This window comes from Molothrus aeneus, chromosome 4, assembly GCF_037042795.1.
Source record: "Molothrus aeneus isolate 106 chromosome 4, BPBGC_Maene_1.0, whole genome shotgun sequence".
Classification (NCBI taxonomy): domain Eukaryota; kingdom Metazoa; phylum Chordata; class Aves; order Passeriformes; family Icteridae; genus Molothrus; species Molothrus aeneus.
In genome coordinates, this window is record NC_089649.1 from 18330477 (window position 1) to 18349819 (window position 19343).

General features: G+C 41.5%; 1 protein-coding gene across 20 annotated transcripts in view; it reads left to right on the plus strand.

Moving 5' to 3' along the window:
- ADGRL3 (adhesion G protein-coupled receptor L3) overlaps positions 1-19343 on the plus strand; it is a 493319-nt gene that overhangs the window by 227166 nt on the left and 246810 nt on the right. For all 20 annotated transcript variants that reach the window (XM_066548038.1, XM_066548041.1, XM_066548022.1 and 17 more), the window contains one exon: positions 648-861. In XM_066548038.1, coding sequence (XP_066404135.1) covers positions 648-861 — 214 coding nt within the window. The remainder of the gene's footprint in view (positions 1-647; positions 862-19343) is intronic.

Genomic DNA, 19343 nt, shown 5'->3' on the forward strand with positions numbered 1-19343 from the left:
TAAATCATCTGGTGTCCCATAAATTGGCCTTTCCATGGAAAGTAGGACCCTGCAGGGCCTAAACTTTGGGATGGTTGCCAGAACCTGCAGGCCATCCCCTGGCATGCTGCAGGCTACAGCAAAAGCCATTAGGATCACTTTTTCTAAGGGCTAAGAAAAGGACCAGGAGCAATACAGATGTTATTACATCTGCTGTGGGACAGGTGCAATCTTACTGAGCAGGTGGGATCCTGGTTCTTGGATTGCTTGTTGTCATAAAATTTTCTTTGCTTGTTCAAGTTCAACAGAGGACTGTAATGTTATATATCAAAGCCAACTAGTTTTTCACCTGGTAAGTAGAAATAATAACAATGCCATAGTTGCTATTTACCTGTTTCAATAAGGGATGTCTAAAGCCCTATATAAAAGGGATCTGTAGCTTGTTTTTAAAATGAGAAAATGAAGTCACTGAGTTGGAGGAGTGATTTCTCTGGGTAGCCAGCGAGCCAGCGACCAGACCCCGTTCCTGCAGCTCTTATCTGAATGGTACTGAAACTATCTCAGCACAGCATATGGGTAAAGCCTTCTGCTGAACGTGATTCCGCTTTTAATTTTAGCCTCAGCGTGGAGAGCCAGTGTTGACTGTGTTTCTGTGTTAATCCTTGCAGCTTTCAGCCGTGCCCCAGTGCCCATGGCTGTGGTCCGAAGGGAGCTGTCCTGCGAGAGTTACCCCATCGAGCTGCGCTGCCCGGGAACAGATGTGATCATGATCGAAAGTGCCAACTACGGCAGGACTGATGATAAAATCTGTGACTCTGATCCTGCTCAGATGGAGAATATCCGCTGTTATCTGCCAGATGCCTATAAGATTATGACTCAAAGGTATAGTGCTTAATATTCTTTGTTTGCTGACTGTCGATTTTTTAATCCGGAGTGTACACACCAGTTTGTGTGTGTGTGTGTGTGCATAAGAAAATGCAGGTGCTTAGTGTGGAGTGTGTGCACAGAATTACAGCTATCATTGTTAAACTGTGGGGTTAACCAAGCTGGTTTAGCATCACGCAATAAAAATACCATTTCCTGCAAGTATTGCTCATCAGTCATCCTGATTCTCTCTGTGTCCCAGTTTTCCCTCTGAAATACCTAAATATCAAGGCTCTTAATGAATGTAGAAGTGAAATCTTTCTCAAAATGCATATTCACTAGTTCTTGTGCTGTGTTCAAACAGAAGGCCAGTAATCTCCTTGAAACAATCAATATTTTGTGTTCAGAATAACATTTACAGTTGTCAAGACACAAAGAGTCATCTGCATCCTTCCTTGTGTTGCCAGGCTTTGTTTTAGGTGAGATCTGAATTTCTAGTCAAGCATTGGTATTCTCATTGATGAATTGCTGAATTTCTGTATAATAACTGTAGCTGTTAAGTGTGGCTGCTGCATTTGGAAGTGGTAACTGAGATACAGTCAGACATATAGACAGACTCCTGTCTTGCTTGCAGAGCCAGGGCCTAACAGCTTATTCCAATATAGAGGTATCTTGGTTATGAAAAGCCTTTTAAATGTTGCTGGATTGTTAAGGATATTTTCTGGTACAAATGGTGTTGTGGGAAGGATTCATAAGTCACAGCTCTTGACATGTAATTGAATTCAGTAATACATTCCTAATGCATGAAAAATTATTTAGTGCATTTGACTGTTAATTAGTAATAGAGATTAGTATTTCAAGGTATTAATAATGGCATTGGCATAGGCAAAGTGTTGCTAATTGATGTCATGACAACATGTGTTTGGGTCCTAACAGTGACCTCATGGCTTAAAGCAGTGCAGGGTTTTAATGGAGCATCTTGCTGTTGTTTGCTGTGAAATGCTTTGCACTAAAATGGACTAGTGTGAGCAACATGAGTTTCAGCTGTGTTTCACATGCTAGCTGCTATTTTTGACTTCCCTTTACAAACTGCTCCATGTTGAGTATTTAGGTCTCAAAATGTTGAGGACTCTTGTGACAAATGTCCCCACTGCTGCATGTGGCTCCTCTAAGACCGTTCTTTAAGTTGGACCTCCTTGAGTAGCTGGCTGAATTCTTGTGTAGAGGGTTTGTGCCAGCTGCATTTTCGAGAGAAGTGGGAAGGGTAACATCATGCCATCAGCCAGTGCCTTGGATTCCATGTGGTTTTAGTGGAATTACTGTAATTCTCCTGTTCAGGTTGTTAGTGGCTTCAAGCAGAAACCCTTAATCCTCTGCATATTGGCAGAATAAAGCCATGTCATCCCCTTTGTGGCCTGTTACAGAGTACAAAGTATTAATATTTTTTTTATATATATATTTATTAGTGTCCTCTAGGCCACAGCTCTCGAGCCAAATGCAGAGCTCTGCAACCTTCTGGTCAGTCCCTACATGTAGCAAGTCTGCAATAAACATTGGCCCTTGGGTCAGGGAGGGCACACAATTGACTTCTGTGCCCATGGTACTGCAATGAAAACTTCTGGTGATTACTCACCTCCAGGTATCATCACTGCAGGCTCAAATGGCTTAGCAGAGAGTTAGCAGGGAAGCTCATCTCTGTGGCAAAATGTCTCTCTTCTTCCATGTTGGCAGCAGAAAGTGGTGCTGAAGGGGATGGACACTGAAGGGGGAAAAATGTGCAGTCCTATTATTGGGTACTATTGAGTTTCTTGAAAATAAATATAATTCTGGTGTTAAAAGACAGGTAAAAAAGGATAAAATATTCTACTTTGCATTTTTGTCAGTCTCATTTCTTTTTTTAAGTCTCCATTAATTCAAAGAGTTGAAACAATTTAAAAATAAAGCCATTAAAATGAAATATGTTCTTAAGATGCAAACCAGTCTGTCAGCTCACAGCTTTGAGTACGCTTTACAGCTGAGCCTCTGAAAAAAGTAGTTTAAAAGGAAAATTGTGACAGCCTAGTAGCTGTGGCACTAACTATGGCATCTTCTTCTGAAAACCTCTACCTTCAAAATTAATCAATCTAGCAGTATTTGGGTGGGTTTGCAGATGAATGCAGGCTCTGACACAGTGAGCTTGTCTTTGCTAATGCTGCAGGGTGGGGGAGCAGCTGCTGGGAACTGAAGATTGTCGTGACAGTGAAACCTGCATGGTGATTGAAGCTGTCTATGCATGCAAAGAAGAGTGGTATGCACAGTGTGTGCTTATTATGCATTGATTAATTATTGCATTCATAAATACACAGTCCCCTTGTAGGCTCTATAGTCAGTTGTCTCACTACTGGCAAATTTTAATCAGCAACACTGCGCAGCCAGCTCAGACTTATTCTGGCGTGGCTGTAGGCAGGGAGAGAGGGAAAGATGGGAAGGAAAGAGTGTGTGAGACAGAGGTGGTGTTAGTGTGTGAGCTGAGGCTGTGAGTGAACAGATTTATGGTAGATATTAGTGACTGCTCCCCCAGCCCACCCCCACCAAAAAAAACCTGAAAAAACCCCAAAATCCCAACAGCCTGAGCTAAGATGTTCCTTTCTTCTGTACGCTTACATAAATTAATTTTTGCCGACGATTACATGAGGTTATTTTGAAAGGGAAAGGCATAAATCTTACGGTGTGTTTGTGGAGCCCCCCTAAGCAGAGGGAACACAAGGAGTTCTTGCTGCAAGTATTGCCCTGAAACTCTCTACAATCTGGGAATGTTGCTTGAAGTAAAGGACATTTAAAGAGCTTGTAGGGAGCTATTTTATACGACATTAAATCTCTGAGACCTATTTTAGGTTTTTCTTTTTTATTTATTTTTTTAAATTTTGCCAGCTCCTCCTTCAAACATCCAAGCAGCTGTTGTCCATAACAGCTCAAAAAGTGTGCTTTATGAACTGAAGTTTTTCTGATGTGATTAGAAAAAAATGTATTTCGTAGCATGTTTGCTTTGGAGAAACATCTTTGCAAGGCCTGTAACAACTAATTAAATTTTAACCCTGCTCATTGTAAATTGTGTGCACTGTACCATGGGAGACTTCTATGCCCTCTCTTGAGTGACTGTGCCACAAAATTAACTTATCGTCCATTCCAACTGCCAGGGTTTTCTGTGAGCAATAGGGGAAAGTGGCCTACTATTCCTGCAAGAGTTACCTTTATTTTTTTAGTGTTAACACAGTTTAGTATATTAAAAGCACCCTAAAGGGAAAAGGGAAAAAAAATAGCTTTTGATGGGCTCTTTAGAATTTCCTGTTGATGCTTCCCACCAAGGAAGCATCTTGGGTTGAAAGCAAGGGAAGGAAGAAGAGGGGATCAGGTTTTTGCATGTATGTTCACAGAACTTTGTGCTGTCAGTACCACCTTTGCATTTAACTTTGAAGTTTGAAACATTCTTTTCCATAGACTTTAACCTCAAATGTTGAAAAGGCTGGGGAGAGGGAAGTCCCAATAGGAACAGTAGGAAGTACCTGACATGTAGGTGCACACACACGGAGCACTTTGATTTTTTGCTCTAAAGGCAGGAGCAAGGCTTTCCTTTTGCTTTTTGGATCCTTGTCTACCCCAACCATCATCTGCTACTCTTATTCTGGAGGAAGGAAAGGAGGGATGGAATAATGAGGCAAAATGACAAAACCAGCAGGCAGAGCAGAAGAGACAGGAGAAATGTTCACAGGTCTCAGCAGTTTTTCTCAAGATCAAAGCAAAATTCTTTCTGCCCTGGAAGATGGGGAAGGCTCTTGCTGGGGAACTCTCATCTCTCTCAACAACCAGAGAGCTCAGTTTGCAAAGTAGGTAGCGTTTGCCTTTTGCCACAGCAGAGCCATGCAGAGCTCTTGCATGCTGCTCTTACCACTTCTGGCTTGGGGATGAGGGCTGCTGAAAGCTGCTTAGCTATCTCCTCACTTTTGCCCTGAAGGGAAGCACAGCTGGGAGGTACTAGATGTCCTGCTGGGCCTGCAGTAGCTTAGCTGGGCTAATTTCCTTTAGGTTTCGGTCTGATCTGCATGGCTTGTCCCTGTGGTTTCGGTGTTGACATCATTGATGAAGATTGCAGGTCAAGACTTAAAGAGGAAAAAAAAAAAATAGAAAAAGTGCAAGACTGCAGGAATGTAAGACTGTGGTCAGCTGCTCTTAGATTTCCCTTTAGTTTCATCAGAGGGTCTAATCTTTTTATGTGAGAAGGGCACTCACAATTCTCTTGGTAGTTGGAGGGATGGTAGCAGGCACTTTGCACAGTGTAGGGGAGAATAAATAAATTGAATGAAGCAGCTTGCATTACACTGCAAAGATTTTTCATCTCCTGAAGGGCTATTTTGCTAATGTTTTTGGTTGATGACCTGAAAAATGCAGGAGTCTGAAATGAGTGCCATTATTATTGTAATAATATTGCATCTCGTGGCAAACTGTTATTGATGTTATCATCTCCCATGATTTTCAAGACACTTCTCAAATGTCAGTGATCTGCACTTGCATTGGGAAATAAAGAGGCAGGATTACCTGTATGTTACAGATAGGATCATTCACGTTGGTCATTCATAAAATGGCTGCTGGTTTTGAACAGACTACTTTGGGGATTTTCTTGTAGAGTCATGTATATTAAGTAGCTTGTTGCAGTGCATGTGGGAAGGTGCAGAGGACAGGAGAGCTGCAGACCGGGAAGCTCTGTGCTGCCAAGGCCATCAGCAGGACTCAAGGGGATGGCTTCAGCTGAACTGCAGCACAGTTGTGTCAGGCTCTACAAAATTAATGGCATATTTCTTAGAAAACAGCCCCCTGCTTAGATGCTGTCATCACCTCTGACTCAGATACTGAATGCCCTATTTGGTAGGAACCCCCCACCACCCTCCTCTGCATCCTGAGCACATTTTGCTAAGACTGCCAAGATACTACTCATTTTTCTAAATTTGTTACCACACAGATGGCATGAGAAGTACATTTCTGAAGGACTGAGATGCTGCAATGGGAAGCTAGGCTTTCTGGGAAGCCTGAGTCTGGCGCTTTGAGATCTCCACGTGAAAAGCATCAATATGGAAAAATACTAATGTTTCAGTTAAACACTTTTTGTAACCAACAGAAATCAGTGGGGAGTAGTGAAACTCATGCTCTCTGGATTCTGATTTTAAATGTTAGAAAATAAGCCTCACCACTTGGTTAAATCATCTATTTTCTCACCATGTGGAAAGATTTTAAAATTAAGGGAATTGTGTTATTCTCACCTGAACCTTGACCCTGGGACAAGGGTCCATACTATATTACTAAGACAGGGAAAAAATCAAAAGTAGCCAAACAACAACAGTAAGTCCTAGTGGGGTTTTGTGCTGTTGAATCACTCTAAAATAGGTTGCTACTTCCCAGCCTACACAGTCTTAATTTATCCTACCTCTTCCTTTCCTGAAAATGATGTCGGCGTAAATTCTTAAAGTGACAGCCCCTTGGAATTGCCCTGGTACCCTAGGAAATCCGGGTTTGCCAGCTCAAACCTCTCAGATCATTGCAGCTGCCATGGTAACAGATGAGGAGGAGGCAGTAGCTTCTGAAGGTAATTAGGTTCCAAACCATGGAAGGCTTTGTAGATCAAAAATAGTGCTTTAGGCCTCCCTGGGTACCAATTGGTAGCTGTGGCCAGCTATAAAACACCACACTTACAATAAATAAATAGATGATTGTATTGTGCTGTGGCTCTTGGGTTTTGGTTGCTGTTAGCATGTGACTCCAGCACATTGCTATTTGGGAAAATCCAGACTGGAACTGAGAAAGCAACGTGCAACCAGCAGCTCCTGTGGCCAGAGGGAAAGGCCTCCTTGATGTGGGCATGCTGGAGAAATTATTCTTTGCTGTTCTCTAAGTTTCAGTTTTTCCAGCTATTTCATTTTGTCTCTTTTCAGTTTCCCCCCAACCCTGGCCTTAACCGACAAAGAGAAGACACAGGATAATCTCTTGGGTAAATCATACCTTGAAGTGGCCTCAGAATCTCTGAACACATGATGTGCTGAAAACCATGCAGGAAAAATCCAGGTTTATTACTTAACTAGTGTGAAAGTGGCCACCTCCAGCCTGTCAGAGGGAAGGAACCAGCCAGCCCTTGGCAGCCTTTCATATGTAGCTTTTTCCATTGGGAGAAGACCTCTGTGAAACATACTCCTATCTTCTGTTTTTCTTCTGAGTGTTTGAGGCTTGTTGAGAGCATCAGCTCAATTGTTAATGTGGGAGGAAGGGTTGGGCAAGGATGGATGTGTTGCTGGCAGCAGAGTCCTGGATCCACAAGAAGGGTGCTTAGGGAAGATGCAGCTTTAGGCTCTTGGGTGTTCTTCTCTGCTTTGGCTGAAACAGATTTTGTACTATGCAAGCATTATCCAAAGTGCCCAAGGAGCAAAGTTTAAAGCCAGGCATCTGCATGTGGTATTTTCAGGGTCCCCTGTGGCAGGAAGGAAATGATGAATCTGACTCCATGTTCTTAGGAGGCTAATTTATTATTTTATGATATTATATTGTATTAAAGAACACTATACTATGCTATACTAAAGAATTGAGAAAGGATACTTACAGAAGACTTAACAAGATACTAATTAAGAATGTGTGACCTTTTCAAGAGTCTGGACACAGCTGGACAGTGACTGGTCATTAAGTAAAAGCAATTCACATGTTGGGTAAACAATCTCCAACCACATTCCAAAGCAGCAAAACAGGGGAGAAGCAAATGAGATAATATTATTTTCTTTTTTTCTCTGAGGCTTCTCAGCTTCCCAGGAGAAGAAATCCTGGCAAAGGGATTTTTCAGAAAATATGATGGTGACATCTGCATGCTTCCTGTGGCACCTCTTGTCCATTACCGAAGTAGCTGAAGTGATAAACATTAAAGATGCTCTTGCTCAGTTTCCATTCACCTGAATGTGACAGTCATATGAGGCTGTCACAGGAATTGGCCTTCAGATGCTTGGTGTTCTTGTCACAAGGCTTAAATCTGTGCAAAGCATTGCAAGATAGTCTGTAAGGTTTGTTCAGGCTAAGTGGACTTATACTATCTTAAGATAGCAAAGCAAAAGTTTCCTTTGATTAGAAAGATGTATGCACACTTCTCCTCTGGTTGGTTTTCTGGTTAGGAGTAATGTCTGAAGGGCTGTGAGGTAAGATGGCTTTGAAGTAATGCATCTATATCACTTTCTTTTGCTTCTTTCTTTCTTCATGTACAAAAGAGCTCAGTTAGTCTGTGCCTGAGGTCGAAATTGGGTTTATACACAGGGGATTGTCTATTCTCTAGGACATTTCAAAGCTTTCATTCAGCACACTTTTGACTGCATCGTTTGTGGAATCTTTGGAGCTTGAGCTCCATGTTCCGTTCCAAGACGTGTAAAACCAGCACTGGCTTATACCACACCCTCTGTGTGTGTGCCTGGGGTTTCTGTGCCACTCTGCAGGGCTGGAAGTGCTCCCTGCAGACCTCCCTCACCTTTGCATGCTTGCAATTTGGTATCCACAGCATGGCTTTGCATTTTGTGTGATCACTCTGCTGATACCAAATGCAAACCGGCAGAAGATGTCCATTAGACACAACCATTTGCTTGCTAGCAGGAAAAAAAATATGGACTGATGCAGGCAATGTTCCTGGATGATCAGTTCAATGTGGTCCTTAAATTTAGGTATGAGTTTTGTTAGAGGGATAAACTGAAGTTGATTTCAACCTCTTTGGGTAAAAGAGGGAAGGAATGACAGTTACTGGAAGCGGCGACCCAAGAACAGGTTTTGCTGCCCATTGTAATTCAGGAGAAGGATTTTATGTATCCGTAAGTGGGAGTGCATAAGAAATGCCAGGCCACATTTGTGATGTAAAGAAAGGGCAGGATATGGAATTTGATTAGAGCCATCTTCTATGCATTATGTATAAGATAATACATTGGTGTCAGTTATATTGAGTAGAAGCCTTAATTCAGCTTGAGTCCTGCTGACATTGTAAACTGGGAGACAGGGAGTGGTTTATGGCCAGTAGTGGAGTCTCCAGACTGAATTATGGCCTCAGCATTCAGTCTGTTACCGAGAGTTGCAGCTGGTAGCAGGCAGTATATTACATGCTTTTACCCAGAGTAGGGCTGGTGACAAGGAAGGGAAAAACTTTATCACAGAGACACTGTGAGAAATGGAAGACTGAGTTATGGGCAAGACAACAATAGAGAACTATAAAACTAATGCAAGAGAAGGAGGGAGGATTTTGAGCTGGCCAGAAGGAAAGATGCCAGAATGGGAATAGAGTTTCCCCATGCAGTCACTGGTTTGCCCCCGTACTTGCTGTCCTGCTTCCCTCAGGGCAGGATGTGGCATCCCATAGTGGGCAGGGACTATTTCTGCCACTCCCATGCCTTTTTTTTTCTGGATCCCTCATAGTTAGAGATGGCCTTTCACCCCAATGCCCAAGATTTTTAGTATCTTTTCTAGATTTTCAGCCATAATTGTAATTGTGTATTTTTTCTGTCTGTATAAATGATCAAATCCTTTCTGAGTCTCGTTAAAAGTCCCTGGTCATGGTGACTTAGAGGAGCTCTAAGTCCAGCAGGATAATAGCTTCCTGTGTCAAAAATTAATGTTAGGTCTTAATTTCTTTGCCATCTTTCCTCATTGTGGAGACAGAGGCATCCAAGCTACCTTTGCCATTTCTGTTCCTTAGCTTGTATTCATTTGTCAAATGGCTTCTAACCTTTCTGTTCTCCAAGGGAGAACGTGATGATCTTTCAAATATTTCTTCTTATGGGAGCTGGTATGGATTTTTGTTACAAGTGTGTGAAGGTTCTTGTTGTTCTCCCTGAATACCCTTCATTTTTAAGCAAACCCAAAAGGACAGAAGAGGGAGAAAAAAATGCGTGATAAATTTGAGAGTTTGAGGTCATTTCTCTCTGTAAAGCCTGCTTCTGCTCTTCCTTTTCCCAAGTGGCTTTGAATTACACAGAATGTCCCTTTTGACTCGAGTATTACACCCACACAAATACAATTGCATCCTTCCCTAAAAGGCCTGCTCTGCTCCTAATAAATTATTAGTTCTCTTGGTTGCTTGGAACAGATTGTTCCACTTGAACGATTACAGTGGTGCCAGCTAGTGAAAAGGAAAGTCTGGTCCTTGATACTAGCAAATATGTGGAGTAAAATATCAGTGTCCATTAGGTTGGAGGGAGCAAGGTTAGTTCTGGAAAAAGGATAGTACTTGTTACAGGCATTCAGGGCTTAGTCACACATAGTGGAGCGCTATAACCATGTCACAGATGTTGGTGGACTGGAAGTATGCTCAAGTTGGTATCCCAAGTGATTTTCCCATGGGTCATGGAAAATTTCATGTACAAATGCAGATGAGTCATTGTCATTATTGATATTTCAGGGAGCAAAGAAGACATTTTTAAAAAAACCCAAGCCTGCCAGTGTCAGAAATGCACCTCAACACCCTCTTTAATTATTGGCAAGGTTGCTGAGAGCTGAGGACAGGCATCTAATATCCAAGACACCTTAAAAAGACCCTGAACCCCTAAATGATACAAACACACAAAGAATATAGGTCACCTTCAATGCAGTGGATTAGCTGGAGCTTTGGAAAATCAATTTTGTTTGATTAGCTGCACTTGGAGCTAGATGGAAGGAGTTAAAGGCAGGCACCAAACAATGCAGGGTAGTGCCTGTTGTGGTGGGCTGCAGTCCAGAGAACACTTTGGAGCCTGTGTAGCCGTGCATGTGACAGGAGCTGCCTGAAGTCAGCATGGAGGTAGAAGCCTTCCAGGAAATCTCTGCACAGAGAGAGAGGCCTCTCCTCATTTTTGTGGCCTGGATGGCATCCAGGTGGTAAAAGCGCCCAGTGGTTCACCTCACCAAATCACTGGAAGTCAAGGGCAGCTCACCCACCACCTACTTTGCTGCAAACCACATGGGTTGGTGAGCCAAGCATCATAATCGCTGCTTCCCCAGTGTCTATTGATTGTGGGAGGGAAGCCTTCAATGCCCAGAGGTGGCTGAAGGGATACTGAAGTTGTAAACACTTAAAAACCAAAAGTACTCCATAAAATAAAGGGAGAGAAAGAGGATGGAGGTTTTGTTGTATAGTGCTTAAAAGGCACTTTGTTGCATCAGCGAACAGATTCAATGCCAGCTGACACAGTGTGCCCCAAAGATGTTTTTTATCAGGAAACTTTGGTTTTGTGTAGAAACCTTCTATACATAAGGTATCCTTCAGAATGACCCAGGTATTTGTGCCTGTACTGACAACAGATGAAATAAATTCCTTTATTTCTTTCTCCATAGCTTAAATTTTAAAGGTTTAAAAGCACTTAAAAGCACCCATTGCAGCCAGGAGCCTGACTCCCACTGAACTGGCACAAGTCCTGAGGTCTCAATGTCCAGAAATTTCTTTTCAAAATGGAAGTTCACTCTTAAATGGCTCTAGTGCCTTTTAATATTTTGCTCATGATCTAATTTGGATCTTAAGTATACCAATTTGGAAACAGCCTGCCTGACATCAAGCTATGAGTTTTTAAACTCATATGGTTTAATAAGATTAACTTGCTGCAGTTCTGATACAGTCTTCAGTGAAAGCTTATTCAAATTAAGAATCAGTCAGAGGGGAAGTGGCCTCAAGCATAAAGTAGGAGGGAGGTGGTGCCAAAAATCAGGGCTCCGAGAAGCTTTGTTGTCTCAGACTTTGCTGAGAGCAGAAACCTTTACTGCCAAATTAATGCTCTAAGAGGGGAGGGGGAAAAAAGCATAATTAAGAGATTAAAACCCAATATTCCCTTTTTCAGCTGTCATCTTTGGAGATGTACACAAATATGCACCCATAGAAATGGATACATAGTTCAATTTGGTTGGGTTTTTTTTTTTTTTTTTTGAGACTCCAGAATATGTATTAAAATATGTGGGAACTCTCTTACACGTCTGCTTGAATTATGGAGAATAATTCACCAAGTACAGCAGGGCCACTAAAATTAATGAATAAATAAGTGAGTTTGAAGAGTGTACCTGCCAAATCTGTGTTTTGGGGCTCTTCTGCATAAAATAATTAATTCATGTATTTTAATCATGTTAGTTTCTTCCAGTGTTTGCTTGCATTTCAGCAGCAGAGAATCTCCACCATGAATTTACTTTCCTCAGTGTTGGTATGGGAAGTCCTGATTGTGTAACCTCTTTTAACCCAAGGTTACTTATTAATCCCCTTCCTCCCAGGGAGACACCCTCAAGTTTGGCAAATACTGTGTGATTTCCAATTGTGCACCCTATTGATAACAAGTATATGGAATCGGGGCCCTTCTGGTTCTGATTTGAATTCTGAGCATGTTTAATATTTTTTCTTCTTCCATGAAGAGGAAAACTCTCAGCAGAGTTTCCATGCATAATTTCATTCCACTGTTTCAGCAGGAATAATGCAGCTGTGAAAGAGCAATGTGAAATCCAAGAGTATACCACTTTTTGAATATCACAAATTTTATTAGGGGCATTAGAGGAAGGAGGAAATTTGTAGGACAGATTGGTCACAGTCCAGTGTTGCTCAGTAAGAAGAGATAAACAAAGCTGCAGTGCCTGTGGTGCTAATTTAAAGTTGTGTTTAGCGTTGGCTACAGGAATGGCTGAAGGGCTTTAGCTGTGAGTATGAGGCCCTGAAGTAAACACGGGGTAATTTTGAAATCTCTGTGCTGTGAGAGGAGCCATCATCAGTTGCTGGTGGTCCATGGGAGGGCTTAACTAGAGCAAAATCATACAAAAACACATTGACCACACAGGAAAATAAAAAAAAAAGTGAGACACTGGCATTTGCAGGGGTATGTCTTTTGTAAGGGTTATGAAAATGTGCCTGTCCTCTCTTCTGTGGCACTTAAAAATACACTGAAAATAAAGGTGGTGGTCTCCTGGCCTCCTGGAGTTGGTTGCTATTTGGCATAGCTTGGTTGTCTTTATCTGGGTAAAGCTATTGCAGAAATGGTTAACTTGCAAAAGAAAGAGTAGCCGGAACGTTTTCTTTCTGGAGAAGTGGACAAAGTCTAGTTTGGCTACATGAAGTAATTCTCTGTGCTTCCTTCCCTCTCCCAGATGGCTATTGGCAAAATAGACAGGATGCAGTATGATGTTTTAAGTATATGCATTTCTTTAATGTGCAACATTTGGCATGTTTGTATATACATCTAGAGTGACTGCATATATGTAGAGGAGGATGTGCATATGAGAAAGTACAGCAACATGTGCACAGAAAAATAGCAAATGACAGACTTTTTAAAAGGGAAAACAGCACAATTCTTGCACTTGCACAAAGTACAGAACTGGTTTGATATCAAGAAGGAAGCAGAAGCAGCACACAGTCTTTTCAGAGCTGATACCAGGAGCTGGTAACACCCACAAGATCCCAAAGGTATTGCAGCAGACTAGCAAATCCAAATTGTATTATGATGTAGATGTTGGTCATTTGGGTTTCTTCAAAATTGAAAAGAAAACAAGAAAGTTATGCTGCCCTGGATATCTGTTAAGCCCATGCTTCTATGTCACATATAATGCTGAAAAATTGTTGTCTTAATATCCCACACAGGTGTCATGACTTCTAGCTTGGCACCTCCAAACTTTTATGACTGCTGATCAATGAACTCACACTGTGACTCTATATCCCACTTCTGCCCCCTGTGTGTAAGACCACAGTAGGCAAATGGGGTCCAAGGGAGCTGGCTTTGTAACATGCCCAAGAATTTAGCTTTTGACTTCCAGCTGCTTAAATTTTTCCTTCTTGCCCAAGCTTTTCATTTGATTATCATGTCATTATCATCTCATTATTTGGCATCAGAGATAGCTGTAACTCTTGCTTTAATACTTTCCATTTTCTCCTGGCTTTACTTTCTGCTGGACTTTTTCTTTCTTCTTAGGTGCTTCTTAGCATCGTTTTGCTCCCAGGTGATCACTGTGTTCTCTCTGTGCTATTATTGCTTATTTTTAAGTAATCCTTATGTCCTTTTTTAAAAATATAATTTCAGGGACTGTTAGTAGGCTGTGTGGGAGGTGTAGGTCCTGTACTGCCCTGGAGTGAAGTCAGAGTGCCCTGATTTGGAGGTGCTCAGGATCTGCTATGTTCCAAACAGCCTTTGTGTGGCTGGACCAGGAGGTGCCTCCCATGGGGACAGCACTCCCAGGGAGAGCATTGCTATTGGCAGTGTCTCCCTACTTCCAGCATTATGTGGGAAAGCAGGTGGGTTGGTAAAATCCTCTTTGCTTGTCCTCTTTTGGCACTGAAGAGGCAATCTGTATTTTGCTGGGGAGCATCATATAGCTGGGATTTCTTTGATGCTGCACAGTTAGCTGGTGTGGAATTAAGTTAATGTTTTACAGAGCTTTTGTTCTGTGACTGTGTCCAGCCCCTTCAATCTTCCCAGCTCCTAATGAGGTGAGTCCCCTGGCTTTTGCTGGTCTGTGCATGTGGCTCTGCCAGTGCTAGCAGATCAATCTGTGTTTGTATTCCTGGCCTTGAGCTGTGCTCTGAAATGGCAACAGCCCTGACTGTGGAGACTTTTGCTGCCATTTCAGCTCAGCTTTGAGCAAACGATCGTGCTTTGCTGAGGCTCTGAGTAACCTGAGATGGTGTGCAAGGCAACGTGAGCAGCAGAGCAGGGTGAAAAGTACAGGGCTGCCTGCACTGGAAGCAACCCCAGGTTTGTTTGGAGCCTGGGTGTGATCAATGATGTTTCTAACAGTGTTTTTGGAGCATGGAGAACCTGATTCTGGAGAGTCTGGGGTAATGCAAAGCACTGTTGAGATTTAGTAGCTCAGTTCAACTGAGAACATTTCCTGAATCGTGGTGGTCATCTCTGCAAGCAAATGTTAGCAGGATGCTGGCTATCACTTTTGCAAGTCCCCTGCTGCAGCTTTCAGGAGGCCACAGAAAAGGCAGAGAAATGTGCTGGGCTGTAGGGAGGATGAGGAGCATTATAGAGTGAAACCTGGTTAATTCGAGGAATTGGCTTTCTCCATCATGTAGTAAATTCATTAGTCATGTAGAGTGAGGAAATTGATTTATGGCTATTAACTATATTGAATTGACAAAAGTAGCTTCTTGAAATTTAGTAGCCAAAATTAAGGCCTCTCAGGCATTAACAGATTAGACTGCTTAAAACAATTTAATTATTTATCCTGCGCAAATGGGATAGGATATTTCTAGAGTGATGCCTGTACTGCTTTAGACATATTTTAGTGTACTTGTGATTAAAGGTCTGTTTGTAAATCCTGCTAATTGACTGTTGGCACAGAGTGGTGGAGGAAAGCAAGGACCTTGGCTGAGACTTAATAATTTTTAATTTTGGGAATTTAATTTAAAAAATAAAAGAGAAAAAGGATACCAGTCTGGTTTGAGCTAATGCTCTCTTCTTCTGTCTTCTGCTTCCCATGAACTCTGTCAACATCTGTTCATACAGGAGTTAAAGGAGAAAAAAGGGAGGCTATTAATAGCATGGTATGTCTGTGTTGAAACTCAGTATTATGTATATACACTGCTATTTTTATTGTGTAGTATGTGGATTAGGTGAGGTCCCATCATGATAGCATCTGCACATATATCATTCCCCACCTGGAGGCCTTAAAATATCAGTGTAGGTGTTTTTTTTTGGTGAGTGATCATGGCATGCAGTCATATCATCTCCAAAGGAAATGACTGTGCTGGAAGTGGCTCGTCCTTAAGTGCCATCCTACCCAGAAAGAGAAGGAAATAATTAAGATGACATGAATTATGTAGAACAGACTTGAATAAAGAGTGACAGAAGGGATGGCTTTGACAGCTGGATGTTAAATGAAATTTGTTTCTGTTGTTATAGATGCATAGCCTGTTTTTAAATGTATAATTTATTTAGATTTATTTAAGGGGTAGAGGAAAGAAACAAGAAATCCCTGATGCGGAGAATTGAAATAATGAGTTGTTATACAAACATAAATAGTCATTACAAAATATTTTATTGGTCTATTTTTGCTGTATTTATAAGGGCATTTTAAGACTCTTTGAGTCTGCATTTTACATGCATGCAAATACATGCTACATTTTACCCTGCAATCCTTACTGCGTGCTTAATTGAGTTGATAGCAAAAAGACATGAATGCTCCTGACTGCTTCAGCTTGGCTCTGGGGAGAGAATGAATTTTTCATCTTTTCCAAGAGAGAATTTATCCTGAATGGCTGTTTCTCAGATTGTGTTTTATTACTCATACCTGTAAGAAGGCTGAAGCTGTAGGTGTGGGAAGGCTTTCTACTCTAAGCTGTAGGAACTTCAGCTGTGAAGTTGAAACATCTACAAAGAAGTACTTAATGGTGCTATAATTGGGGGTGTGAGTGTGTGTGGACATAAGGGTAGGGGGAAAAGGCTGTTTTCCCCCCAGAAAAGCTTTCAGATGGTTGGCTGGGGTAGAACTGATCCTCTGCTTAGGATGGTATAATGCTTTATTGATGTGTCCAGCAACACTGCTGACCAAGGATTTATAGAGGAATAGGAGGAATTATTTCTTCTGGATTCGTTAGACCAGGTCACATAGGTACTCATTTGCTATTTGCCCATGACTTTTCCACTTATATTATATGCAAATATATGCTATTACTAAAAATTTTAATTTTTGTCAAGAACTTTTTTTTCAAAATTGAGTGTTCAGTAGGCCATACTTATTTTATGGAGATTAGGCTGAAGGAGTGCTTAGGACTCAGTAGTCCTGAAGCAGGCAATGATAGTAAAACTTGCCTTCAGAGGAAATTCTTGCCCCCTCTCCTCTGATTACTTCTGTCCTGTTTCACCAAATATAAAATTATGCATTATGCATGTTTTTCTCCCTTTTTTTTTTTTTGTATGTGTGGTTTTTTTTTTTGGTTTGGTTTTTTTTTTTTTTTTTTTTTTGGGTTTTTTTTTTTTTTTTTTTTGCATCCTGATATTGTCTTAGAGCTTTTGGGCACCCTTGGGGAAAATAGCAGAGGTTTCTTTTCTCCTAACCAGTTGCCTTGCCAGCTCTGTGCATTTGCTTTTCTCAGTGTAAGCACCACCTGGGGTTTTTAGGGTTTATATATCTGTTATGTGTAGAAAGAGTTCTCTTCCTGCCTGTCCATGGCATTTGCTTTTCCTGTAGGTTGTTTGGAATCAATTGATGTCACTGATCTTTCTGCTTCTGCTGCTCCTGTTTGTTGCAGGTGTATTTGATGCCTTTGATTGCTGCTGACAGCAGGATTCTCTGATAATCTGTATCTCTGGGTGGTTGCTTAATTGCCTCTATGACACCCCCAGTAATATGGTCTGGAATTTGTCACTTTGGTCACGAAAATCATACAATGTGCAGTTTGCTCACAGGTGTTTTGTGGCACTTACAGAGAACTCAAAATTGAGCCTCTTTCTTTTCTGTTTTTTGTATAGACTCCCAAAATTGCTCTCTTGCATGGTGAAGTGGAGCTAGTTTGAAGTTTGGGAGGCACACAGGCAGCAGTTCTGGAGGGACAGTGGGTGGCATGACCAAAATCTCTGATGCTCTCTCCCATGCAAACACGCCATTTGCAAATTCAACAGGGTAGGGAGGGCAGCTTCCCACACCCTCCACTCCTCATCCCAGTTCTGCCCAGAAACATGCAGTGTGTGGGTCATTGAATAATTCTCATTCTTTTGCCTTAAAATGAAAACTAGAGACCTACTCAGGTCAAGAATTATGTAGCAGAAAGGTTAATTCATTGTTATGTACTTGTGTACCTCAGTTGCCTGCACTGGGTGACTGAACAAATGAGAATTTCAGCAGGGCAGCAGGAGCAGAGTTGTATGGTCAAAGCCTCTGGCATTTCTAATGCTCCTACAGTTTTTTCTTGTGTGCTTTCTTAGAAAAAAACTGAAGAAAACAAATTTTGTCTCAGTTGAGGAGTGCAGTAGATTCTGTTTTCTGAAACAAGAAGCAATGCCATTCAAAAAGTCGTTCCTATGATAAAAAAGTTGATTACCTCTTTGTGTGTCTGGATCTATACCTAGCTTTGGAGGATTGATTGACATGCGAATACAGCATGAGAATTATTCTTTAATCATTGTTTTCCTGATTACGTTATTCTTTGATGAAAACTGTTCTTTCAGCTTGTCAGGAGATAAATGCCACCTTGAGATCACAGCCCTGTGGGCAATTCCCACAGGGCTCAAGGGAAGACTGGGTTTCTAGTCTTAAAATGGCAGACACTGTTTCCAGAGATTTTTTTCCCCCAGTGCCCTTTTCCACAAGTCAATGAGTTCATTTGGGAGAGTCACGGATCCTTCCCATGCCAGAGATTATGGCTCAGTACAAAGTGATCACAATCAGTGGCACTGGCAGAAGTTGCTCACAAGTATCACAGGACAAGGGAGATCCTCCCCCTTGCACTGGAGATCTTTGGCTGGGCCCAGTGGCTTCATCAAGGCAGCAGGAGAGTTTGGCATCCTCGTGGAAGGAGGGTTACTGAGCCCAAACTGGACAGGGAAGCTGGAAGTGACAGGAATCTGCTGCACTGTGTGTGAAGTTGTAACTCGTCCCTTTCCTCTATCATTTCCACACACAAGGCTTTTGCCCTTCTGATATGGCAAGTATTGAAGAAAGTAAGGACAGGGCAATCCCTCCTCTGCAAGCCATTTTAATGTGTGCTTTGGATGAATAGAAAGAATGAAATGCCTGTCAGTGCAGAAATTCTGGGAAGAATGTGTTGGGAGGACTGACACCATAGATACTAGAAGAATAAATTTGCCTCCTGGCTTTCCAGTAGCCAAAAGACACTGTGACTCAATGAACATAATTTAAAAAAAAAACGTACGAGCAGGTTCCTTTCAGATTACTGAAGATGCCTTTTGTGTGCTGAATGACTGTTGTGAGCAGGGAGAAGTCCCCTGGATAGCTGTTTGAAACTATTACTGCCGATAGCTTCTTTTTCTGCTCTATTTTCTGCTTAGATGCTGCTTGATGTGGAAATGGGTGCTATAGATTTATTTTAGGATTAATTTATTTGGGAGAGGTTCCTTGTGAACAGTAAATAAAATTCTGTTTCCGAAGAAATGCTAGAACATTGGATGTTTGTGACATTCTTGTGTATTAAAATGCATGGTTACATCAATAGATGCCAAAGAAACGTATTGGATAATCTGTAAAGTTCACAAGATATCCTTTTTTACCAACATTTAGAAGGTAATGGGGAAGAATGACACTGTCTATATTAGCAGAGTCTTAATTTTAATTAATTGTTGTGATTTTTCTGCACATAAAGGCTTGCATCTGTGTTACATAGCTCTTTGGTCTGACAAATACTTTTGCCTCTTAGAGAAATTTTGATTCAAAAAAGATATTATAAGCACCTTTGAGAGAGAAGAAAGCTGCATGAAAGCCTGATGAACAACTGGATCATCTTGTACAGTGATGCATGGTTTGGTTGTGTTGCTTTAGAAGGTCTTTTTGGAGGTGAGGGAATTGCCGCA